This window comes from Chelonia mydas, chromosome 13 (genome assembly GCF_015237465.2).
Source record: "Chelonia mydas isolate rCheMyd1 chromosome 13, rCheMyd1.pri.v2, whole genome shotgun sequence".
In the NCBI taxonomy this organism is placed as follows: domain Eukaryota; kingdom Metazoa; phylum Chordata; order Testudines; family Cheloniidae; genus Chelonia; species Chelonia mydas.
Genome location: NC_051253.2, coordinates 30,617,049 through 30,643,532, shown reverse-complemented (window position 1 = coordinate 30,643,532; position 26,484 = coordinate 30,617,049). Strand labels below are relative to the sequence as shown.

The 26,484-nt window shown below is 39.6% G+C and overlaps 1 protein-coding gene and 1 long non-coding RNA gene across 12 annotated transcripts in view; one reads left to right on the top strand and one right to left on the bottom strand.

Moving 5' to 3' along the window:
- The window catches only part of PHF20 (PHD finger protein 20), a 176,008-nt gene that overhangs the window by 70,960 nt on the left and 78,564 nt on the right, over window positions 1–26,484 (top strand). For 5 of the 11 annotated variants that reach the window (XM_037915952.2, XM_037915949.2, XM_043527385.1 and 2 more), the window contains 3 exons: window positions 509–685; window positions 12,750–13,025; window positions 25,927–26,115. In XM_037915952.2, coding sequence (XP_037771880.1) covers window positions 509–685; window positions 12,750–13,025; window positions 25,927–26,115 — 642 coding nt within the window. The remainder of the gene's footprint in view (window positions 1–508; window positions 686–12,749; window positions 13,026–25,926; window positions 26,116–26,484) is intronic. The other 6 variants (XM_043527383.1, XM_037915954.2, XM_043527382.1 and 3 more) reach the window with 3 other exon arrangements.
- LOC122462768 lies at window positions 12,969–24,900 on the bottom strand. Its single transcript, XR_006285519.1, has 4 exons — window positions 24,699–24,900; window positions 22,105–22,208; window positions 20,945–21,236; window positions 12,969–13,071 (listed from the first exon to the last, which is right to left on the bottom strand). It is a non-coding gene; the product is annotated as an uncharacterized LOC122462768 (long non-coding RNA).

Here is a 26,484-nt window from a genome sequence, read left to right as displayed (position 1 = left end):
TAGTGCAATCTCTTTATCATGTAAGTTAAATGTCAGCCCTAGTTTAAATACCTTGATCGAGCCACTCCGTTCTCTCCCCAACTTTCTCAGGAAATCCGATCTATTAAACGCATTCGGGCTGTGTGGTCTGTTGGAATCACTGGATTTGATGGGAGGCATGGAATGGCGTTAATGTCACGCTCCCCATCAGTACCTACCCTGGGCCGGGGAAGCTAATTATCCAACCAGTGGACCAAATTCAGTGATGAATACTGGTCATGTGCCACGTTGCGCATATGCTGAACAGAAGACTGGATGTGATATTCAAATGCTAAGAGGGAAGGGAGTGGAGGTTTTGTTTCACACATTCCTGTTATCCACCTAAAACAGAATATGGTGAGACAAACACATCTGCTTTTGCCTAAGTCTTCAGCATCTTGTGATGTAGAGCTGTCTTTTCCAGTCCTTTGGCTATCTGATGTTTTTGTGTATTTTGCTCCCACAAACTCCTTTTTTCTTTCTCTTCTAGTTCAGTTAGAAATTCCTGTTGAGTCTGACCAAAACTCCTGTGAACAAGCACATCAATCTTCTGGAGATGTATCACAGACCACACTGCTTGATGTGAACAGCAGTTTAAAGGAAGAAAAAGTTGATGACCGTGAGCTCTCCTTTACATCTACTGAAACCCAAGAGCCTTCTGTTACAGGTTCAAATTTAGATTTAACAAATTTAAAATGTGATGCCTTTGTATTTTTGTGTATTTATGATAGAACACTGGCACTAGGCAACTTTTTTCTTTTCAAATATTTCTCTATCACATGATTATTTACAAAATTAAAAAAAGGGGGGGAGCATTTCTATGAATGCTGTATAAAGGAAAAATACATGCTTTGGGTTTTGATGCTCTGAGTTTTGCTATTATAGGTTAACTTTGGGGTTATTATGAACAATTTTTTGTAAACACAGTGGTAATTTTGCATTTCAGATTATTAGGTTTTAGCTATGTGAAAGGTAGGGTAACTCCACAGTCTCATATATGCAATAACCATACAATCATGATTAATATATTTGTGTTTTGTGGTCCAAAATACGATTAAACTGATGTTTAAAGTGATATTAATTTCTTTAATATATTTCCCCCCTTTTTATCATCACTGCAGGAGAGAGTTAAGGTTGTTGGGGTATCCTAACTGTGCATTTCCAAATTGTAACATGAATGGATTTCCTTAAATTAACCTTAACTTAGAATTTTCTGGGCTTATAATTCTTCTTTGTGGGGATGATTAACATCTCTTTAATGTTTCTTTACCCTAAACATCATAATACGTACTTTCGATCTTCACTCCATTTTAACATAGTTGTGTGGGAGTTTTATGTATTTTATAATTAGAATTTTCATACATAAACAACAAATTAGAAGCCCCAAGAGAATGTCATGCTGTGAAAATTCCAGTTATTTGAAGATAAGAAATTTTAAAAATTAACTTAAGGCTTGATTCATCTATTCTTGCTAGTGTATAACATTCTGAACTAGTGCAAAGCAGCCAGAGCATCTTGAGCAGTTATACTGGATTTACAGCTGCTTGACATTGTTAGAGTACTAGATTATACACACTTGATTCCTTCTGCGTCCCTGTGTACACATACCTCACAGTCCCTTTCCCTCCATCTCCCATCTCTGTTAAGTAGATCTGATGCAACAAATAGATTTTTTTTTTTAAAAAAAAAAAAAAGAAATTTTGGGGATTAAGGATCATCTTTTGCTGCTGTTCTTCATAACCAAAAGTTTCTTCAGGAGTAGCTTTGGCACAAAATCTCCTTCAGAGAAATTCCTGAAGTTCCCTCTTTCAAAATGACTGCCATTTTCCACTGTTCTCAGTGGGACTGAGATACAACCTACCCTCAGCTAGGATGGGCCCTGTTTCCCATTGTTCCCTGTGGCAATGAAGCCAAACAACCTTCAGGGAAGATGCCCCTAGGAACACTGTTAAGAACTGGTGAATTAGGTGGTGGCCATCTTTACTAAGGGTATCCTGTGGCCTCAGTCCTGTTCAAAACAATGGTTGATCATGACCATTTTGAAAGAGAAGAATTTTTGTGTATCCCTGAAGGAGATTACTCATCTTCAGCCTTTGACAAACTTTGTTATAAAAATAATGGAAGGGAAGAATCCTACCTGTCACATCAGCTCCACTCAATCTTTACCTCTCTGCCAATGTCTGTTGATAGACAATACGTTAGAATTTGTAAATTCTGAATGATCTTCTTTGACACAGAGTATTCAGTTTCTTAAAGGACTCATTTTTAAATTAATTTTTATAAATTAGTGAATAGATTTACGTGTAAATTCTTAAAACATTAATTCTGCAAGTGCTGTGATTTCAGTGGGTACAATATGCTCTATTCATACATAAAGTGGTTGAACTTCAAATGCAAACTCAACCTTAACTATGGAGCTGCAGTTGATGCCTCCATATAATAATATGTTTTTGGACTATGACGTTCTCATATGTATGGTACTTAATTTATATTCTATAATTTAATAGAACTAGTGACTATTGGAAAAGGGTTAAAGGCATGGTAATGTAATTCATGCAAATCAACATAGGTTTATGAAAAACACATCCTATCACATTAACTGGATAGCTTTTTTTGATTGCAGGTTTGGTTGATAAAGGTAATGTTGATATTTGACTTGGTAACACATGGCATTTTGATTAAAAAATCTGGAATTATATAAAATTAACATGGCACACTTTGGGTTAAAAACAGGCTAACGTATCGGTATCAAGATGTAATTATAAATAGGGAGTTGTCATTGAGCAGGTGTGTTTGCAGTCCTGTTGGAATTGGTTCTTGGCCTTATGCTATTTAACTTTTTTTTTTAATCAATGACCTGGGAGAAAATATAAAATGATCACTGATAAAGGATGCAGATGACACACATGTTGGGGGACTGGTAAAAAATGAACAGGGTAAGTCACTGATACAGAATAATCTGGGTCACTTGGTAAACTGTACTCAAGTAAATCACGTGTTTTAATATGGCAAAATTTAAATGTATATGCCAAGGAACAAAGAAAGTAGGCCATACTTACAGGTTGGGGGACTCAATCTTGGCAAGCAGTGACTCTGAAAAAGATTTGGTGATTGTGGTGGATAATCGGCATAAGATTCCAGTGTGATGCTGTGGCCAAACAGAGCGAGTGTGATCCTGGGATGCATAAACAGGGGAATCTTGAGTAGGTGTAGAGAGCTTATTTTGCCTCTGTATTTGGCACTGGTGCAACCACTGCTGGAATATTGTATCCCTTTCTTGTGTCTATAGTTCAAGAAGGATGCTGATAAATTAGAGAGGGTTCAGAGAAGAGCCATGAAAATGATTCAAGGATTAGAAAACATGCCTTATCGCAATAGATTCAAGGAGCTCAATCTCCTTAGTTTAATAAAGAGACAGTTACAGGGTGACTTGATTAGTCTATAAATATCTACATGGGGAACAAATATTTAACAGTGGACTCTTCAGTTTAGCAGAGAAAGGTAAAACATGATCCAGTGGTTGGAAGTTGAGGCTAGACAAATTCAGACTGGAAATGAGATGTTAGTTTTTAACAGTGAGAGTAATTAATCACTGGAACAATTTATCCAGGTTTTGTGGTGGATTCTCCATTATTGACCATTTTTAACCCAAGATTGGATGTTTTGGGGGAAGTTCTTTGCCCTGTGTTATACAGCAGGCCAGATTAGATGATCACAACGGTCCCATTTGGCGTTGGGAATCTATAACAGGGAAAGGTTGTAAAACATTTGGATTAGCAGTTAATTTTAATAAAAAGCTAGAAAAGGGAAAGCTACCATGATATCTTTATATATTCATTTGGAATGCAAAGTTTTTAAGTAGTTTCAAAAATGTTTGATTCCAAATCATTATAAACTGAAATGCTTTTTAAAATAACCTTTGATCCGAAATTAGTAATGGAAATATGTAGAGACTTACAGACTACAAATAAATATATTTGAAAACAAAGTAGCTGAAAATTAGTTTCTCCTTTCGTTACCTCTCAAGATCTGAATTCAGAGTTCTGTTTCCTTTACAAGAGTTAAAGGCGTCACTAACTAGAGCAGTATAAAGAATACTTTTTCTTGTAATATTATCAACTATTACAGTAGAAACAGACAACCCAGAGCTATCTTAACTCGGGTTCTGACACCTTTTAAAATGTATTTATTTGTGATCTGTACATCCACATGTTTTGTTAATGATTTGGGATCCCAAACAGTATGTTCTATTAGTTTTAGAAAAAATTCAAGTAATCCTTTGAATTAAAAAGTAAAACAATTGCAAATCTTTTCCTCCTTCACTTGCCTACCAGGTCTTGAGTTCAGGATTCCACATGTTCCCTACAGTAGTCTGGATCCTGACGTCTTTTACCACTTAGAACCCTCCTCCTGCTGAGGTGAGAAGGTGTTTGAGCTGGGATTGTATGGGGCTGGAAGAGGAAAAGGATAAAACAGGAGCTTTAGTTGAATGTCTGTTGGAATTCCAAGAGGGAGTTTCTCAGGTTTCTAGTGCAGAGCTCTGTGAAGCATACCTGCGGCTGCTGTCAGATGGAAGCTCTGCTTACTACAGGGCACAATAGAAGAGTATAATGCTGGTGTGCAATCAAATATTCATGAATTCAAGGAACACTAATCCCCCTCACTTGCCCTTTTTCTTACATTCACAAACCTGTTTGGTCCCTTGCCTAGGAGAAGAGAAATCTGCAGGTAGCTCATGACCCTGGAGCGTGTGTAGTTTTGTTTTTGCCCATGTAGAGATGAGCTTTGACTGTGCATACATCTCTGAGAATTCTGTAGAAAACTGGCAGTGCCTTAATCATTTCAAGAGTCGTAAGATAACTTGATTGACTTAGATTGCCAGACTGCAAATGGGAGAGCTTGCTCAGGCCATGGCTGTTCTAAAGAAACATAGAAGTTGATTTAGGGTATGAGACTGAATGAACTATTGAAACTCTAAAGGCACAATAAATATGGTATATAATGGTGCATGGTGTACTTGTCCCTACCTCAAAAATTCTGGTCTTTTCTTTGTGGTTTCTTTTCCTCTGACTCTGGTTCGGGGTCATTAAACGTAGCCTGCTGGAAATCAGAGGTGGTGTTCTGGATTTGATATTTCATTTTTCACTTCTTCTAGTAAAATATACATAATATAAAAATGTCAAGTATTTATAGATGGACATACACAAGATATGCTGAATGTAGCTACACTGAGTTTGTTTTGCTGACATTTCATTGGAAAGATTTTAAGAATAGGAATCATTCACTTATTTTTTCAAAGAGTAAGTGCTGTCAGAAAGTAAAAGTAAAACATTAATTTCATAGCATATTCAGTTACCATAGAAATGTAGGGCTGGAAGGGATCTCAAGTGGTAATGAAATCCAGCCCCCTGTGCTGAAGCAGGACTAATTAAACCTAGCCCATCCCTGACAGCTCACGAAAGCTTATGCTTAAATAAATTTGTTAGTCTCTAAGGTGCCACAAGTCCTCCTTTTCTTTTTGCGGATACAGACTAACACGGCTGCTACTCTGAAACCTATCCAACCCATTGTTAACCATGGAAGCCTTTAAGTGGTTATACTTATCTGAGAGCCACAGTCTCTGTTGATTTGACCAAAATAGATTTTCTGTGATTAAAAGTGTTAGTATTATTGATTACAATCAGTGAATGCAGCCATATCTGTAGTGTAACTGTCTTGCATCCCATCACAGACTTGACTGCATGATCTTCTCAGGAGAAATTATCAATATATTCACTTTAAATGAGAAACACATCAGCAGTAGGCAGTCATGGGAGATATCATTGAGATCCATCTTTTTCCCATCTGTCCTGGGTGCCAGGGTGCACATCCATCCCTTGTAAACCATTGACCCCAAACTGTTATCTGATGAACAAAAAAAATTCTATCATTCCATAAACATACAGGTAGCCTACATTGGGATGCATTAAAACTACGATTGTGACATTGGGGAGTGGCCAACTTACTTTGGTGTGTCTGCACTTGACTCTCCATGTCCCTTTTTATTTCCTTAGAGACTGACAACTTGGTAAACCAGTCTCAGAATAACTTTGTTCTTCTGCAGATTTAAAGGCAGGCCTATTCTAGAAAGTTTTGGTAACATAATTATGTCGGTGAGGGGTGTGATTTTTGCCAGCATCGCTGTGCTGCTAAAAGCTCTAGTTACTTGTTATAAAAGTGCTTATACCGATGTAGCTGATGCCAGTCAGGGAACTGGAATATGCTATATCAGTGTAAGCACTTGTATCAATATAAAACTGTTTCTTCACTAGGAACGTTTGCTGCTTTAACCATATTGATATAATTAAACTGGCAGAACTATCTAGTGGAGACTAGTCCTTAGGAATCAGCTCCTTTTGCTTGTAAAACCTGCACTCCAGGTAGTAACCAGGTTCCGCTCTAACTCTCCTCTTCATCCCTCATTTGTCTTTAAAAAGGTTAATGAAAACTCTTGGTTTTAAATATGCATTGTTCTAGCTGTATGCCTGGTTTATCTTGTGCTGACTCTGTGTGTATTCTTGTCTCTCAAACAGGGGTGGTATCTGTGGAGATGAAAGCAAAAAAAGGTGCTTTGTGTGGTTTTAAAGCTGAATTGATTCATTCCATGAATGAATCATCCAAAGACCTTAAATGACCAAATAGGAAAGTTGCTTCAGCTATTTGTTTTTGAGAGTTCAGCTTGGATACCTTGTTGAGCAACCATATCCACAGACTGCCTTTACTGTTGTGTGCATGCTCTTAAGTTGGCAATATAAGATCCTGGAAATTGGAGATGGAAATGACCTACCATCTCAGGAAAATGGAGCATTCATCTGTTGTTTGTACAGCTTAGTTCTAATGTCACAAGGAATAGAATTTCCATCTCTTCCTTTTGGGAGAATATTCCAAAGTCAAGTAAAATGACTTGCCTTCATTTTTAATCCTTGGCTGTGTGGTATTGGTGCTGCATGTTTAGCTGTGAGATTGTTGTGTAATTTGCATGCAGCGCGCACACAAAATCTGTGTGTGTGGGAACATTAACAATAACTTTTTAAACATAAAACTGCTTAAAAATTGGTGTCTTCTCTGTTACCTGCTGAGAGTTGAGTTCAGGGTTCGGTTTGTGCAGCCGCATCCATCTCAAAACATGACACACTGCACTGTTTAGCATTGCTAACCAATTCAAAATGTGCATCTGTTATACTTTTCATTGCTTGTTAGGCTTTTAATGTATACCTTCATGTATAGTATGTTTAACATGGGCAAAATATTGCTTTATGGAACTTAAATTTTAAATTTCCTGAAGTTTTGATATAATTTTCAACAATAGTGTTGCATGTGACTGATACGTACGTACATACATACATACATACATTTTATAAAAATATATATGTAAAAATTAGTTAAAATTGTAAAGAATAATGGTCATATTCTGCTACTGTATTTGAATTGTTAAAAAATGATGAGGAAAAAAGATTACTGGTACAGTAGATTTCCATCCTGTGGATCTCCTGCTTCTGTGGGTGACTGAATGGTTGATGGGAATTAACTCAGTCAAGAGGCATTCCAACTAATAGGATGTGAGCCAGAGTGCTCATCAGCTGTTCTGACAGCTAGTACCAGTTTTCTCTTCTGTCTGCGAGCAGGCTCAAAATCACTCCACAGATACTCTTGGTGCTTGGCTCTTCATGGGCATGCTTGATACTCAGAGGTTGGTTTCTGATTTTAAAAATGCCTCCTATGCTTTCCGTGATTCTGCTGTGAAGTTCCTAGTGTTGTTTTCTAAGATTATGCTTGAAGTGTGTTAGTTTGGACATGCATCGAAGATTCAGTCTACATAGGACTTGTGACCTTTTTAGTCACAAACTTTTTAGTCATTTGGCCTTGGTGTTCCGGTAAGGAGAAGCAGTCTAGTCCTTTCAAATGCAGAAAATGTTTGCCTCCAGTTGACAGGACTGTTGCATATTCTGCAGCAGCATGGGTCATGATTCCTCCCAAGGTACCATAAAAGTTATCAACTCAAGCCAGTGAATATGGGCAAGCATCATGCCACCTGGCTGCTCTAGAAAAGAGTAGAGTCAAAGTTTTTTGCCTCAGCCAGCGGCTCTGCACTGGAGACTGGCATTTTGACAAGTCATTAGATATAGGTTCAAGAGAACCATTTCAGTATCTTCAGCGTACCACTTTATCACACTGAATGAAGTTGAAGGGCTGAATCCACCTTTTGATCTGAAGGGGGAGGCTTTAAATTGCCTCATCTCCCCAGCTCTGAAGCATGTGCTGAAGTTTGCACTGGTTGTGCACTCTGTGCTTGCATGTCCGATCTTTCAGTATGTTCTCTGTATTCCAGTTCCTCTATCCTTTTAACGTTGGCACAGGTGAAGCAAATGTTTGGGCTGTGTGGCTCCGTTTAACCTCATAACTTTAGGTGTAATTGGTGTCTCAGGTGCCGTTTGCAATGGGTCAAGTAATCTTGTACGCTGAAAGGCTGCTAATTGAGGACTTCGACATTTTTACTCTAGACAGCAACATCTTTAGTGCCGTGGGTTCTGGAAACATTCAAGGTGCTAGAAAGAAGTACAATACGTAAGTAATGCGATCAGAGTAGTTTTTCAAATCCTGGTTTCGCAGGCTTAATTTTTAATAAGGCCTTGTCTATGCTACACAGTTTTGTCAGTAAAAGGCAGGTTTTGCCAACAAAACAGTGGAGGTGTACACGCTACAAAGCTACTTTCGGTGGCAAAATAAAACCACCTTTCCGAGAGGCTTACAGCTTTTTGCAACAAAACGAAAATGACAAAGCATCAGTGTAGATGGTGCCATTCGTTATGTTGACATAACTAGTCTCCCCCAGTATTCCACAATGCCCATCATGACTGCTCTGCTCACTATTTTGAACTTGGCTTCCCTGCAGGCATGCACCCCTGCCCTTTCAAAGCTCTGGGAAGCTTTGACATTGCTCAGTGTGAAGAGCTCTGTGAGCTGTATCTGCCCTCATGAGACATTACAAAGCCTTCCCAAAGCATCCTGCAGCCAGTTATGCAGTGGTATAGATACCCACAGTGCACTGCTTTGTGTCAATGGAAGAGCTGCTAGTGTGGATGTGGTCTGCAGACACAAGGAGCGGACATAGTGTGGACATGCAACAGCGGTTTAATTGGCATAACTTTTGTCGACAAAACTCTAGTGTAGACATGGCCTTAGTTTCGAAAATGGGGAAGTTCCAGAGGAGTAGAAGAAAGCCGTGTTTCAAAAGAATAAACAGAAAACAGAATAACCCATGTAACTGAAGATTTTGTCCTCTGAAGATACATGAAGCAGTAGATTGAGTGGTCAGTGGGTAGGTGAGAGGTAGAGTTCAGAAGAGTTCCTATTTGTATGAAAAGCAATTTAAGGATAAGCAGTTACTGACCCTCAGAAACTCTGCATGCTTTAGCTTGTGCCCTCTATTGGTTATTACCCAGCAGCTTAGCTGAAAATTCTAAATCCAGATAGGATCCCTCACAAGCCAGAGGTTTAAGATATATATGATTTATGGATTGGTGATCTGTGGCAGAAGGCCAGAATTATGGTAAGTCATTTTCTCTTTCAGCGTTCTAGGTTATAAGGACCCCAAAATAAATGGTGGGATACATAGAGGGCTCACACTGATCGACATCAATATTCACGGGAAATTGCTTGTTTGCAACATTGAGTTCATTTCCCCCTGTCCCATCCCCCCACAGTGCTCCAGAAAAAGATGGAACCTCTGAAAGTTCATTGCTAGTATGTCCTCAGTAAAAAGTACCTTACAGTCCCCAAATTGAATAATTCCTGTTAATATCTAGTGCATGTGACCAAGAATCACAGTAATCAAGGTCCAGTTTTTCCTGGGCTGTTGTGGGAGAGGAGGAGCTTCCCCCTTCCACCTCTGCACACTTTTTCCTTTCCTACCATCAATCTTGGGAGAGATTGTACTTCCTTGGGGTACAATTTTTTTCCCAAGGTCTCCCTGGGTAGAACAGTTGCACACCAACTTTATATTAATTCCCATGAGCAGAAAATTCCATGTGGGCATTATTGTATGAAGGGGGGAAAAAATGCCTGTATGTGGTGATAATCTAAACTTTGTAGTTCGAAATTCAGGCATGTCTGTGTATTTCCTATTGTTGCCCTAGAGTTTGAATAGATTCCTTTGTGCCCATTGCAGTAAGTTCTCCCTTCCTTTCTCTCTCCTGCTTCCAGCCCATTCTCAATTCCTCTGTTGCCTCCTCTTCTCCAAACTTCAGTTTATCAGATCAGTTAGAAGCTATTCTCTGTACCTTTGCAACCTGTGGAAGAAAGATGCACCAAGCTTGGATACAGGACTCCCGACAGGGTCTAATCATGACAATTGTACAAGTTTCCCATGTCATCTTTAGAATATTTCTTTTATTGAAGCCTGAGACCCTATTGGTCCTCCTTGCTGCAATTGAACAGTATTTTCCCATCTTCATGTTACTTGTAAATTGAATCAGATTTCCTTCCACTTCCGTTATATGTTTCATTCTTTATGAATACAATATTTTAGGTTTTGATGTTGGCAAGTTTTGTCAACCCACTTACATGGCCCTGTTTAGGTTTGTTGAAATTAACAAAATAATTTGAAATCCCTCACTGTCAGGAAGTTCTTACTGATACCAGGCCTAAATTTTTTGCCTTTCTTAATTTTTTTCTTCCCCTTTCTCCTTTATTTCCCCCATGCACAACACTAAAAAAATTTCTCTTTGTTCTTGTTGTTCGCTCCCAGTAAATAACTGTAGATTGTTAAATCTCTCCATTTTTCTCTTCGGTAACCTGCTGTGTGTGTATGAAGCTCTCCTACTTTCCCCAGGAATCAGTCTGTCTTGCACTATTGAGTACTTCTGTTGCTTTTCTCTCTTTGAACTCTTCCAGGTTTGTCAGTTTCTTTCAGACAATGTAGTACCCAAAACTGAATGCATTTCAGATGCAGTTGCTCCAGAACAATTTACTTTCCTGCTCCATGTTGCCTCTGTGTATTTAGCCCTAAATTGCATTGGCCATTTTTGTTATCTCGTATTACAGATATTGCTATTCACTCTTGTGCTTAGCTCACCTTGGCAGTACTGCTTCCCAGCTTCCTCCCTCCCAGTGACTGGCTATCCGATTATTTTCTCCCACTCTTTTCTGACCATGTTTATCATCTCTCATGGTCCCTTTGTATTAATTCTGTGTTCTTGTTGGTGTTTTCAACTCCTCGCAATTTAATGTGATTTTTTTCATTAAGAGACTGCTTACTTCCATTTCCAGTTCATTGAACTTGCTAGCTCTGAGATCTTCTACTAGATACGTTTCCCTCCCCCAACTTGAGATACCATGATTTAATATTCTTCTTTTGTGGAGCTTTTTGTGGAGAGTATTTGTTTTATCCAAATGATTTACTAAAATCTAAATACACAACATGAACTGCAGTGCCTTTATTCACTAACTTTGCACTTCTGTTTAAAAAACAAAACAAAACCCCACAACGTTGTCCCTGGAAATTATTCTCTATAAACTCATGTTGTGTCATATTATTCCATTAGCTTCTAGATATTTAGTGATTTATCTTACTAATGATGTAAATTAGATTTATGTGATGGTTATTGCCGGGATCATTCTTTTCTTTTAAATTGTGCTATGTTGGGATTTCTCCAATTTCCTGGCACTCTTCCCATTTGGACACTTTTTTTAGGTATAGTTGTCAGCACCACAGAAAGTTCAGACTGTTTTTTTGTTAATCAAAATGTGTTTCTTTCAAGAGTGTAGTAATTCCCATCAAAAACATAAGTGAAAATGTTTGGAACCTTAGAAGAGATGGGAATAAATCTATTTAGTTCATCTTCTGGCCAATGTAGCAATGTTCTGTAGACTATATTCTCTAATGCTTATTCCAGGCCAGTTTGAAGATTTGAACAAAGTTTTTTCCAGCAGCTCTATTGAGAAACTAATATGTAGTCTAATAAATCTCTGAGTAAGAAATGTTTCTTGGAATTCATCCTAAGTTTGCCTTTCCTTAATGTCATGCCTTCATATTTACTGTGTGCAATTTTAAAAATTCTTTTTTTAATAAACCTGATTTACTTGAAGGACAGCTGACTTTTCTCTAGTAGCAGCACTCCACAGCTCTTAACTTTAACAGATATTTATAGTTGGATCTGACATCAGGAAATTCTGATGCCCAATCAGTTACGTTAGGAAGCAAAAAATGTTTCTCTTGACCAGTACTGTAATATAAGATATTAATGTTTAAAAAAAACTTGATAGAATGTGCCATTACTGTTTTCAGTGGAAAATGTAGTATTCATGCTGCTTCCATAGAGGACAGCATCACTGGTACTACTGTTGTACTGCAGGCTTCAGTGATATCTACCATTGGCCCAAGTAAGCTCAGTTAAGCAAAGTCTCTCTAATATATTGTGTTCCCTATTACAATAGCAGTTGGTTAATGAACATTTTTATGGAGATTTTAGTAGTAGTTCATCAAACGACAATAAGGAAAACAGTCTCAGGTTAGTCCCTGTCTAGGCTGTTGATCTCAAAAGCAGGTAATAGCAACAATACTTTTTGTTCATAGCTTATGTAGTATTTTATGTTTAAATACAATGTTAGTTCCTTAATTTTTTTAAGTTTAGAGAATCATTTGATAAATATAGCAAAAGCATGGGGGAATCTTATTTGTTTTGTCCTTACAGTAACAAAAACTTTTAAGAGAACAGATGATTTTATTGCTTCAAAAGCTGCGACTATTGACCAAGATCACAAGTTTAGATGCAAGCTCTTGGACTGTTCAAAATCATTCCGCAAAGCGAAGTTGCTACATTATCATATGAAATATTTTCATGGAGTGGAGAAAGCACCAGAACCACAGCAGAGTCCAGTACAAAGAAATATTCAAACAAGAGGTTTTTTGGCTTCTGAAAAAGCCAAACGAAGTTTAAACAGAAGGCGGACTACGTCTGGTTCATTGTGTAAGTATGTTGGCTATCTCTTCATTTCTAAGGAGCATTCTAGTATCTAGAAAGAAAAGGAAAATTAGTGGAAAACATTTCAGTTACATGATAGATATTAGGCGAAGAAGGGTCCTTTGGGTTCATCTTCTTTTTCTTTTAAATATCTACCTGAATTGAGAGAGGTTATTTAGAAACATAAATACAAATGGTATAATGTAATAATATCATTTAGAGGTTAGAGAAGATGATGCTCTCCTCCAGAAACTGGCCAAGTTATTTCATGAACTGATTTATCCTAGCAGCTTCTTTTCCTCCCCTTCAGCAATTTATTCCACTATTAAACCTTTGTGTGTTTAACTAAAAAAGAAAAAATACACCTGAAATACTGGAATCCTTTCATTTTATTTTTGCTTGGCAATGTCCTTCTTCCCCAAACAATACTCTGAGAAGAGGAAAGGACAAGAGAAGTTCTTTCATCAACCAATCTAAATATCTAACTCATTTCTTTCTCAATCTTTCACTTTCCTCATTCAGAAGAAGGGATAAAAGTAACTAAAAGTCCAGTCTCACTTGTGATTTCTGTGGTAATTACGGTTGCTTGCTTTTAAGCTGCTGGTGGAACTCTGACAAGAATCCTGTTCTGCATGACTACAGATGTAGGAGTTCTTGTGAAATAATTTTGTATAATTTACTTGAGTAGAAGAGGGGAAAAATCAGAAGGACATGGGAAAATGCAGGATTCTCATTAGGAGACACCCACCTGTACCCTTCAAAATGGAATCTTATTGGTTGTGTTCTGCTTTATATTTTTGTTTGCTGTGCTCAACACTGTGCTCACTAGAATTATGCATGATATTTCAGATAAACTCTGGGCTAGGTTTTTTTTTTTTTTTTTTGTATTTTAGTTCCATTTAAATAGAAGTTTTTATGGATTTTCTTCTGCTCTTAGCCCATATTTGTAAAATATTTTTTTTGAAATATCTTCTTGTGCCACATTATAGTGCATAGGCATAAAGACAAGACTACAGTGTTTACCTAAATTCTCAATTTCTGGGCTTTTCTTAGTTTAAAATCTCAAACGTTAATGTTGCATTAACATTTTGTAAAATTAATTATTTTATACAATTAAATAATATAACTTGCAAAATTTTTGTGTTTAATTAAAAAGTAGCAGCTAGTTATTTTAAACCAGAATTAAAGCAAGATGCATATAGCTTTAAACACACCCCCTATCATGATCTTTAGTTTATCTTAATGTATATCCTTGCAAAGACAATGGTTCCTCATTTGAGAGGCTGCCTTTCCTGTTCATATACCACTGACAGTTTTTAGTAGTTTTTAGTATCCTACAAAACTAAAAATCCTACATTCCAAGTAGTTTTACAGTTTGTGCAAAAAAAAAAGCAAAATTAAAAAAATTGGACTAAAAGTGTAGGCAGAATTTTTCTTAAATGAGTTAGAGGGGAATGCTTTTAAAAATAACTACCCTTTATAGTTTTACTATACATAACATTTAAAACAAGCTAAATAAGTAGTGGTGGAAAAAATACTGTGGAGAACTGCTAATGCTTAAGAGAATGATCGAGATGGGCTTCTTCTGCTTCCTGTCTTGTCTGTGTCTGTGATGGTTCCTACTTTATAGGATCTGGTTCTGAGCTGCATTTCTAGTTCTTTTAATAATTTGATCTATAGAAATTCTAGTCTTTTTGTAATATCCCTTGGTTCCTCCTTGGTCATCTGAGCCTCTGAGAACTTGATGTCTTCTTGTGTTATTCTTGAGGGAGAGTAAAGGCCATGTCTTGTGTAGGCAAATGCCTAAGGAATGAAGACTTCAGTGCTATCACATAGTTTGATCTGACTTAGAATTTATACCTCTGAGTAAAGGACCAGTTTATTTTAACACAAGCTATTTTAAATCCTTCCCATGAAAGCTGTCTTGATACCAGAAGTAATATAAAAATGAAGTGTTGTTTTAAAGTAGGATACGTTCTGAGGTTTACTCATCTTGCGTTTCAGCTTCTCGTATTGCCATATTTTATGCTTCACATTACAAATGTTCATACTCCTCTTTCATTTCCTGTCTTAATTTGTCTGCTACTAAAGACTTTTTTCATGTTGAGTACTATACAGTTTTGGAAAAACTCATTTGGACCAATTGTATTTTTAGCGATTATATTTTGAAGTTTCTGTATTGCAGTGCAGGAATTCATAGCCTTATGAGGGCTTCTGATAGTGCTTTATTGAATTAAGCTGGCAAAACAGACCATTTTTCATTCAGAGGTTTTGAATCTTTATTCAGTTCTGTTCACAGGCTTGTCAGGCACAAAAGCCCATTTTTAAAAAAAAAAAACACAACTTCTTTAATTCCTCTATATTGGGAGAAGCAGGCCACAAAAAGACCATTTAGGGGAGCTCAATCTCTGCATGCTAGGGAGCAATACAGAGGCAGTTTTTGTGGGGTGTCTGTGGCCTGTGAGTTTACTCTATATAGATTCATGTCATCCTTGCATAGTATCTGTGCTGGTGCAGCTGCATCAGTGATCTAGCACTAGCTTCAGGTTGAAGTGGAGGGAAATTTATTTCTGATTCTCAACTCTCTCAACCTTGCGGAGATAAGAGAAAATGTAGGCATAATATCGATTACTGTTTCTGTGGGGGACATTCTCTGGTGGAGAACCCTCCGTTAAGGATGAGTTCAAATAATAACCATGGCAGATATCCCTTTGGCAGCATAAAGCCAGGGGGATGGAAGGGAGGTACTGAAGCCCAAAAGTCCAAGGGGGTGTGGAGGTAGAACTGGAGTATATTCTTTCAACTTAGCCCTCTCCTATGTATTTTACTGTACGTGGTGGAACGAGCCCTTGGTTTTTAAATAATGCACTGCTTGTGCTTAAAAAGGTCTCTGCAGACTATGATGCTAAGAAGCTGAGGATACCAGAATAACAAAAGAATCTGGAGGAGAAATGTTGTATCAGATCCTCAGATGAAGGTACTAATTATATAATACTGACTAATTTTTACATACAAAAAATTGTTAAAAGAAGACAATAAGAGGACCAGAAAAATACCACCATGCTAAACAACAAAGTAAAAGAAGCAGTGAGGCAAAAAGTCATCCTTTAAAAAGCGGAAGTTAAATCCTATTGAGGAAAATAGAAACAAGCGTAAACTCTGGCAAGTGAAGTATAAAAATATAATTAGGAAGGCCAAAAAAGAATTTGAAGGACAGCTAGTCAAAGACTCAAAAAGTAATAGCAATTTATTTTTAAAAGTACATCAGAAGCTGGAAGCCTGCTAAACAACCGGTGGGGCCACTGGATGATTGACATGCTAAAGGAGCACTCAAGGGGGATAAGGCCATTGTGGAGAAACTAAATGAATTCTCTGCATCAGTCTTCACTGCAGAGGATGTGAGGGAGATTCCCACACCTAAGCTACTCTTTTTAGGTGACAAATCTGAGGAACTGTCCCAGATTGAGGAGTCAGTAGAGGAGGTATTTGAACAAATTGATAAGTTAAACAGTAATAAGTCACCAGGACCAGATGGTATTCACCCAAGAGTTCTGAGGGAACTCAAATGTGAAATTGCAGAACTACTAACTGTGGTATGTAATCTAGCATTTAAATCAGGTTCTGTACCAGATAACTGAAAGATAGCTAATGTGACACCAATTTTAAAAAAAGGCTCCAAAAGCGATCCTGGCATTTACAGGCTGGTAAGCCTAACTTCAGTACCAGACAAGTTGGTTGAAACTATAGTAAAGAATAGAATGATTAGGCGCATAGATGAACATTATTGGTTGGGGAAGAGTCAACATGGCTTTTGTAAGGGGAAATCATGCCTCACCAATCTATTAAAATTCTTTGAGGGGTCAACAGATATGTGGATAAGGGTGATCCAGTGGATATAGTGCACTTAAATTTTCAGAAAGCCTTTGACAAGGTCCCTCATCAAAAGCTCTTAAGCCAAGTAAGCTGCCATGGGATCAGAGGGAGGGTCCTCTCATGGATCAGTAACTGGTTAAAAAGGCAGGAAACAAAGGATAGGAATAAATGGTCAGTTTTCAGAATGGAGAGGTTAAATAGTGGTGTCCCCAAAAGGTCTGTACTGGGACCAGTACTGTTCAACATATTAATAAATGATCTGGGGAAAAGGGTAAATGGTGAGGTCGAAAAATTTGCAGATGATGCAAACTACTCAAGATATTTAAGTCCAAAGCAGACTGCGAAGAGTTACAAAAGGATCTCTCAAAACGAGGTGACTGGGCAATAAAAAATAACAGATGAAATTCATAGAATCATAGAATATCAGGGTTGGAAGGGACCTCAGGAGGTCATCTAGTCCAACCCCCTACTCAAAGCAGGACCAATCCCCAACTAAATCATCCCAGCCTTAGAAGTTTTTAAGGTCAGGCTTGACAAAGCCCTGGCTGGGATGATTTAGTTGGGGATTGGTCCTGCTTTGAGTAGGGGGTTGGACTAGATGACCTCCTGAGGTCCCTTCCAACCCTGATATTCTATGATTCTATGACCTTAAAAATATCTAAGGAAGGAGATTCCACCACCTCCCTAGGTAACGCGTTCCAGTGTTTCACCACCCTCCTAGTGAAGAAGTTTTTCCTAATATCCAACCGAAACCTCCCCCACTGCAACTTGAGACCCATTACTCCTTGTTCTGTCATCTGCTACCACTGAGAACAGTCTAGATCCATCCTCTTTGGAACCCCCTTTCAGGTAGTTGAAAGCAGCTATCAAATCCCCCCATATCCTTCTCTTCCGCAGACTAAACAATCCCAGTTCCCTCAGCCTCTCCTCATAAGTCATGTGTTCCAGTCCCCTCATCATTTTTGTTGCCCTCTGCTGGACTCTTTCCTGCTCCATGATTTTTCCAGGGACTGAGGTGAGGCTGACTGGTCTGTAGTTCCCAGGATCCTCCTTCTTCCCTTTTTTAAAGATGGACACTACATTAGCCTTTTTCCACTCGTCCAGGACTTCCCTGGATCACCATGAGTTTTCAAAGATAATGGCCAATGGCTCTGCAATCACATCCGCCAACTCCTTTAGCACTCTCGGATGCAACGCATCCGGCCCCATGGACTTGTGCTCATCCAGCTTTTCTAAATAGTCCCGAACCACTTCTTTCTCCACAGAGGGCTGGTCACCTCCTCCCCATACTGTGCTGCCCAGTGCAGTAGTCTGGGAGCTGACCTTGTTCGTGAAGACAGAGGCAAAAAAAGCATTGAGTACATTAGCTTTTTCCACATTCTTTGTCACTAGGTTGCCTCCATCATTCAGTAAGGGGCCCACGCTTTCCTTTACTTTCTTCTTGTTGCTAACATACCTGAAGAAACCCTTCTTGTTACTCTTAACATCTCTTGCTAGCTGCAACTCCAGGTGTGATTTGGCCTTCCTCATTTCACTCCTGCATGCCCGAGCAATATTTTTATACTCATCCCTGATCAATTGTCCAATCTTCCACTTCTTGTAAGCGGCTTTTTTGTGTTTAAGATCAGCAAGGATTTCACTGTTAAGCCAAGCTGGTTGCCTGCCATATTTACTATTCTTTCTACACATCGGGATGGTTTGTCCCTGTAACCTCAATAAGGATTCTTTAAAATTCAGTGTTGTCAAATGCAAAGTAATGCACATTGGAAAACATCCCCACTATAGACATAAAATGATGGGGTCTAAATTAGCTGTTACCACTCAAGAAAGAGATCTTGGAGTCACTGGGGATGGTTCTCTGAAAACATCCACTCAGTGTGCAGCGGCAATGTTGGGAATCATTACAAAAGGGATAGATCATAAGACAGAAAATATCATATTGCTGCTATATAAATCTGTAGTATGCCCACATCTTGAATACCGCATACAGATATGGTCACCCCATCTCAAAAAAGATATGGTCACCCCATCTCAAAAAAGATATGGTCACCCCATCTCAAAAAAGATATGGTCACCCCATCTCAAAAAAGATATATTGGAATTAGAAAGGTACAGAAAAAGGCAACAAAAATTATTAGGGATACAGAATAGCTTCCATATGAGGAGAGATTAATAAGATTAGGACTTTCATCCTAGAAAAGAGACCACAAAGGGGATATGATACACATCTACAAAATCTAATGTGGAGAAAGTAGATAAGGAAGTATGTTATACTTGTTCACATAGCACTGGGCCTGATAATGGATGCATATTTACCATCTTCCCACAAGACACACTTTTGCAAGGTTATGGATACAGCCTTTACAAGGATTAGTCACTCGCATTTTGGACTTGTTGATAATCTCTCCCATCTGTCGAAAGCTAGTCGAAAACTTTCTACTATGGTTAACGCTGCTAGAGAGGGAGATCTGCTTTTCACACCCCTATCCTAAAATAATGATAGGCATGGATGCCTACAATCTGGGGGTTGGGACAACATATCTGGGAAATTTTCACTGTCTGTGATCTTTGGAGACCTCAGGAAAAGAGATTCCATGTAAACTAGCTAGAACTGAGGCTCATCAGGCTGGTTCTCACATTCCTTCTTTCACACATCAGAGGGCAGACAATGGAAATGTTTGGATAGTGTGTTTGCAATGTATTACCTGAACAAATAAGGTGAATTCAGTTACCTCTGTGTAACTGTTAGTCCATCTGTGGAAATGATGCATTATTAATAATGTAGGTAGGTGAGGTAATTTTTATTAAACCAACTTCTGTTGATAGAGACTTATACAGAGCTCTACTTCGGATGTGGGAAGTGTATTTAGAGTACATTTCTAATATCGACGTCTCTTCAATAGCCTGTGACCAACAGGGCTACAACAACATTGCATACAACTTGAGATGAGACTCAGCAATCCTTCTGATATTTGACTTTCTTTGCTACAAATCAGAAAGTGTCCAAGGTTCGGCTCAAAAATAGGATACAGAGGGAAAGAACTCCTTCATGCCTTTTCTTCATTTCCCTTCTTTCCAGAGTACTAACAAAGATTCAGTAAGACAGAGAAGTGGTGATTGTAGTGGCACCAACCTGGTTGTGGGAGACCTGATTCTCAGACCTTCTAGCCCTGACAAAGATTGTCCAATCAGTCTTCCTTGAGTCAAGTCTTGTCACAGTAGAACACCAGGGTGGACCATCAAGGCTGTCAGTCCCTGCACCTTTTACCACGGCTGCTAGGTTTCTAGAGCAGAGGGTTTTGTGCTTTTCTGTGGAGATCAAGGCAGATCTGAGATAACTTTTGTGCTGCCAGATGGAACCAGTTTGAAATGCATGCTCAAGCCAGAGTCCTTGACTCAGGTTTTTTTTTTTTTTTTGGTGGTTCCTGCTGTCTTGGACTTCCTTTCTCATGTTTCTGATGTCTTCACAGATATCTCTGGCTACAGAAAGTTCGTTTACTGTTTGTTTAGCTACTATTTCTGTAGTCCATGTGTGTCCATGTGAAGAGTCATGGAGTTTGTTCATCTCCTAGTGTAACAATTTTTAAAGACTTTAAACTTCTGCCTCCTTCTCAGTGGCCTAATGATCCTTTAGAGTTGAGTTTGATATTAACCAAGCATATAGATGGTCCGTTTGTGCCATAGGGATTTTAGATCTCTGTGAAAGGTTATTGTTCTTGGCTGCCAACTTGTCCAGGAGGGTCTTGGTGTTGCAGGCTCTGCTGTCCAGCCTACTTGACACCACAGTCCAAAATCACCAGGTGGTACTTAGTCTGTCAGTATTTCTCCTGGTCTTTTTCCCAAAGCCCCAAAATAATACTAGGAGAAGAGCTTGTTGTCTGTTAAACATGACTAAGCCATTCAGAAAATTAAGCAGACTATTTGTGGCATTTATAACTAAAACAAAAAACAGCTAGACAGCTAAAGGATGGCTAGTGGATAAGACTATGCATCAGGTCATGTTATGAATTAAAGAGCTTTGAGACACTTAGGTATTATAAATGCAAACTCACCTAGGTGCACAGCAGCTTCAGTGGCATATATCTGCAATAAGAACATTGTAACAACTGCTATACTGGGTCTGACCAGTGGCTGGTCTAGCCTGGTATCCTGTCTTCAACAGTGGCCAATAGCAGAATTTCTGGGAGAGTGAAGAGAGCAGGGCAATTTTCCTCTCCTGGCTTCTGGCAATGAGAAGTTTAGGGTCACCCCAAGCATGGGGTTGCATCCTTGACTGTCTTGGCTAAAGTTCATGGAGGATATCTTGTTCTCTTTTGAGTACAGTACCTCTAGCCGTCACATCCCCTGGCAATGAAATCCACAGGTTAATTGTGTTTAGTGTGGAAAAAATACTTCTTGTTTCTCTTAAATCTGCTGCTTATTAATTTCATCACATGACCCTTGGTTTTGCATTGTGGGAAAGAGTAAATAAAACTTCTCAAGCGGTGTCCCTATGGGCTCCCCACTTCAGGTGTACTCACACCTCTTATGCCTTTAATCTGAGATTTTTGGTGGTAGTGTCTGTTCAATCTGTGCATATGGCTTCCTCGTGCCCTGCTTCAAGGCTATATAAGGCTGCGTGGGTGAACTGCCTGCAGTTCCCTCTCAACTGCCTTGGCCTGAGACAAGCATTAGTGTGCCTTACTATTTTAAGTTGACAATTTAGTCTAGTTACCTTTCTTCATTCTATTATTTATTTTATTTGCTGTATTTTATTTAGGTGTTTAGGGGAAGCCTTGCTCAATCCCTTTCTCCTTTAAGGGAGGTGGGAACCTTGCCCTTCTAGCTACTGTTACCTTGGGTTATGCCAGGCTCTCTGGGCTTTCGGGAGGTTCTTGGGAGACTTTCCTGGTCGGTGGTGGGTATTCCTGTTTATCTGTAGCTTGGGATAATCTTATCCTGTATATCCATTTGCTGTGCTTTTAAAGGCAGGGCAAGGAAAAATTGGGTTTTAAAACTGAGATGTTTAATGACGGAGCATTCCCTCCAGCCACCCTCAGTTCCCAGACAGGAGATCTCTTCCCCCACTCTCACCCCCCAACATAGGTCTCTCTGTGAACACGTCATTCTTGGCACATTCACCTGAGTCTACCTGAGGTAAATTCACAGAGGAGATGCATAGAAAGAGGAGCCATTCTCTGCAGAAGAAGTCTACCTCAAAAAAACCTCTGACCTTGCAAAGCAAGACTGCTGTGGCATCATCTTATCCCACTGTGGGTAAGGCTGAGGCTCCAGATGCTCTTAGTACTAATCCTGTGTCCATGGCTCCGGACTCATCTGAGAAAAAGGGAAACAAGCATGACACAGTACCAAGACCTTCTGTACTGCAGAAACAGGACATTGCATAAATGAAGCATTCTCACCTCCTAATAGAAGGGTACCCACAACTCCTTCGGTAACATCTTCATCAGAGTTGACCACAAAGACTGCTTCAGTACAGGGAAGACACCACATTTCACATAGGGTCTTGACCCCTCCCAAGGCATCATCATCAGTACCAACTACTTGGGCCAGAAGGGACTTGCTGGAATAACATTTACCCTTGGTACTAACTACAGAACGGGGCCCCATTCTTCAAATCCACCCTGTACTGCAGGAGTTCAGATTCCTTAAGGACTTACTTGTTTTGGAGGAACCAGAGTCAGCCTTATTAGTGGGTACTGAAAGGTTATTGCTAACAAAAACATGCACAGTCTCCAAGTTAGGCTGCCCTTGTTGAGGAGGAGGAATTCTCCTCTAATTTGAATGTCTCAGTCCAAGATTCCCCTACTCTTCAGACAAGGGTTTTCCCTTCTGATGCTTTTGAAAAGAGGGGTGGAGTGGGGAGGGGGAGTTGCATCAAAGATGGGCCTGTGTTCACCCTATCTGGTTCAAGCCCTTTGGACACCCCCAATCCCTAGTGACCATATGGGGATCCTTGAGCTGCGTATTGACAGCAGTTTTTCCATGCCCCTAATCTTTCTGGTGGGGAATAGTTGGAGTAGAGGAGTGTCTCCCCTCTCCTCTACCTCAAGTGCAAGAATCATTTGAGGAGCCAGGGCAGATAAAGAGGCTACTCCACAAACAAATATTTCTTTGTCTTCCCCAGATGAGGTGGTAATGTTTGCCTAACCAACTATGGCTGATGACTTCAGACACTTCCACAAGTTAATTAAGCATAATGCAGATTCCCTGTAGCTCCCTCTGAAGAGCTCAGGGAGTTTCAGCATAAGCTCCTGGATATCCTTCAATGGACTCCCTTTACCTGAGCCGCCCTGCCTATTAATGAGGCCCTGTTGGATCCTGCCAAACCCATGTGGCAGACCTCTGCAATGATACTGCCAACATGTAAACAGGCTGATAAGAAATATTGCTTCCCAGCAAATGACTCTGAACTTTTGCAGATCCATCCAGCACCAAACTCCCTGGTTGACTCCTCAGTTTAGGATTATAAATTATCAAGCTGTCATGCTGAAGTACAATCACTCAAATTATGCCAATTTCAACACCTGGATTCAGTATCTGCCGGTTGATCAGTGTGAGCTGTTTCAAGCTGTTATCAATGATGCTAGAACTTTGCTACAAGTCTCCTTGGATGCAGTCCCCACTGCAGCTTGATGTATCTCTACGGCGGCAGGCATGCGGAGGGCGTCCTGGCTGTCTGAATTCCCAAAGGAGGTCCAAAACATGGTTGAGGACCTTTCCTTTGAATGGCCTCAAGCTCTTCGCTGAATCCACTGATGAATCCCTGCATACCCTTAAGAATCCCAGAGCCATGTTGAGATCTTTTGGGATTTATATGCTTACAAACAAACAAATTTAGTAGTTCCCAAACGGCTCAAAGATCCCACCCTGCTTCATTCCCAGAATTCAAGAACTTATGAATCACCCAGGAAGAAGTCAAGGTTCTAGAGGAAAAGACTGCCTACTCCCTGTGCATCCGCTGCTGAGCCTTCATCATCTAAGCATCAGTTTTGATAGTCTAGTCAAGGACCCGGTACAACCTCACAAAATCAAACTGTGTCCACACCGTTCTACCCACCATGCACCTGTTGGAGACAGTCTCTTCCACTTTCTGTCCATGTGGGAGAGGATCGTATCAGACAATTGAGTGCTGGAGGATATAAGATTGGAGTACGCTATCCATTTTACCTCCCTCCCTTATGCCACTGCTCCTCCCCACCCTTTTCTGTTCCTCCTCAGGGACCCCTCTCATGAATAACTCTTAAAGCAAGAAGTCATTTCCCTCTGTGAATAGGTGCTATAGAACCAGTTCCAGTTCAGCATGCAGGGAGGGAAGATCAGAGAGTGGAGGCTGATTTTTAGATCTGAGACTCCTAAACAGCTTTGTGAAATCACAAAAATTCAGGATGGTATCTCTCTCAGCTGTAATTCTGTCATTAGAACTGAGGAGAGGGGTTGGTTTTCGGCCCTTGAACTTCAGGATTTTTTTTTTTTGTATTGCAGTTCACCCATCTCACAGTTGTTTCCTGTTCTTTTCAGCTGCGCCATTGTAAGGTGTGTAGTGTAGACATAGCCTAAGTCTTTTAGGAAATAACCCCGACGGTTCATGACTATTGCGGATATGTCTAACAGTTTGGCGATTTCCACCCAGAGGCTCTCCAGGTGGATTTCTGATTGTATTGTATTATGTTATGAATCAACAGACACAACCTCATTCTATCATGCTGGCCCATTCCACGACAGCTCTTTCTATAACAGTGCCATTACTCAAGAATTCTTCCTATTCTGGATGTTTAAGGCTGCCACTTGGACCTCCATACATACCTTTTCTAAGCATTACTCTGTGGTCCAGACTGCTAGATCAGATGCTGTGTTGGAAATGTTGTATTGTCTTCAGTCTTGGACTTGACTCCAAAGCCCCCCCTGCTCCAGCTCAGGGTGCTGCTCAGTAGTCACCGGAAGGGGAGCACCCATAGACGCAGTACTCTGAGAACGAGAGGTTACTCACCTTGTGCAGTAACTGACGTTCTTCAAAATGTGTGTCCCTATGAGTGCTCCATTGCCTGCCTGCTTCCTCTGCTTCAGGGCTTCCTCTGTGCCCTTGCAGCAGAGGGGGAACTGAGGGTAGTTTGCCCATGTAACCCTTTTTAGCCTCAGAGCGGGGCACAAGGAAGTATAGGGTGCATGAATGGGCCAAAGGGGTTTAAGCAACCTGAAGTGGAGCCACTCATCTCAAAGAACTCCAGTTACTGCCCAAGGTGAGTAAGCTCTTCTTCTAAATTTACTTTTTCCACAGAGTTCATGACTTTATAGACCCCTATCATATCCCCCATCAGTCATCTTTTTTCTGACCTGAACAACCCTAATCTTTTTAGTCTCTCCTCGTATGGAAGCCATTCCGTACCTTTCATAATCTTTGCTCTTTGTTGAACCTTTTCCAGTTCCCCATGCCCTTTTTGAGATGTATCCTTTGAAATTTGTAGGGCTACTATATGCAGCTTTGGTTCACATCTTTGTGAATCAGTATTCTCTTTGATGCTTTATTGAGGGCAGAGGGTGGTTTTTGGAGAGCAGTGCTTCAGATACTATTAAACTAAAAGAACCCCTCAGCCTGGTCATTGTTAGGTTGCTACAGTGGCACTTTGTGGAAGAAGTGTTACAAGAATTCTTATTGATAAAGAGTTTATCTGAATCAGTTGCCTCCACAGAGCCGTATTCACCTCCCTTCTCCTTTCTGCTTCAAAGTCTGGATACTTCTGGAGGTAGAGTTTCTGATGAAAGACTGGTGGGCAAAGTATTTATACTCTCTGTATATGGAAAGCTGTGATTGATTTTTTTTTTTATGCACACCTTCCGACAGCTGTTAACTGCTGCTTATAAGCAGATCCGTGGTCACACAGCTAGGCATATAAATCCTACAGTGTAGCTCTAGGGAGGCAATACATTCAGACAACCAGAATTATTGCTGGCAAGTACCTCTTTTTCATGGTTCTAGGTGGAGTTTTGAAACAAAAATATTAAAGCATGCAACTCATTTTTATTCTCTTTATAGATGCTCCTCTTCACATAGCCCTAAGGACTACACCACATAGAGATGAGAAAATAGAAAAGAGAAGAACTTCAGCTCCTTCCTCAGTAAATTCATTAAAGGCTCACCGACCTTCCCTTAGAGAGCAAAGCAAAGAGAACCATATAGACAGATCACATGAGAAACATCAAGAAAGGGAAAGAACTGAAAATGGTATGGCTTCTTAACTGGTCTAACATGGGATTATGTTGGGGAACTTCAGTGCAGTATAAGAAATTGTTATAAATGTTGGTACATGATTCTTTGGCCTACCTTTGTCCCCTCTCAGATACATTTGTAATCTTGAAGAGAACATTAAGCAGTATTTTTCAGTGTTTTAGTTGTTTCAAATATTCTTAAATAGGAGCTCTTTGTCACAAAGCAGTTTCCTCTGCTGAATTCTGCCTGAAAATCTTAATAATTTGCTCATGAAACTCCATTCCTTTCCAAAAAAAAAATCATTTGTGGTATCCCAAATTGTCAGTCACTTCAAGATCTAATAGGCAGTTAAGATAAACTGTGAGAGAACACTTAACCTCAAAC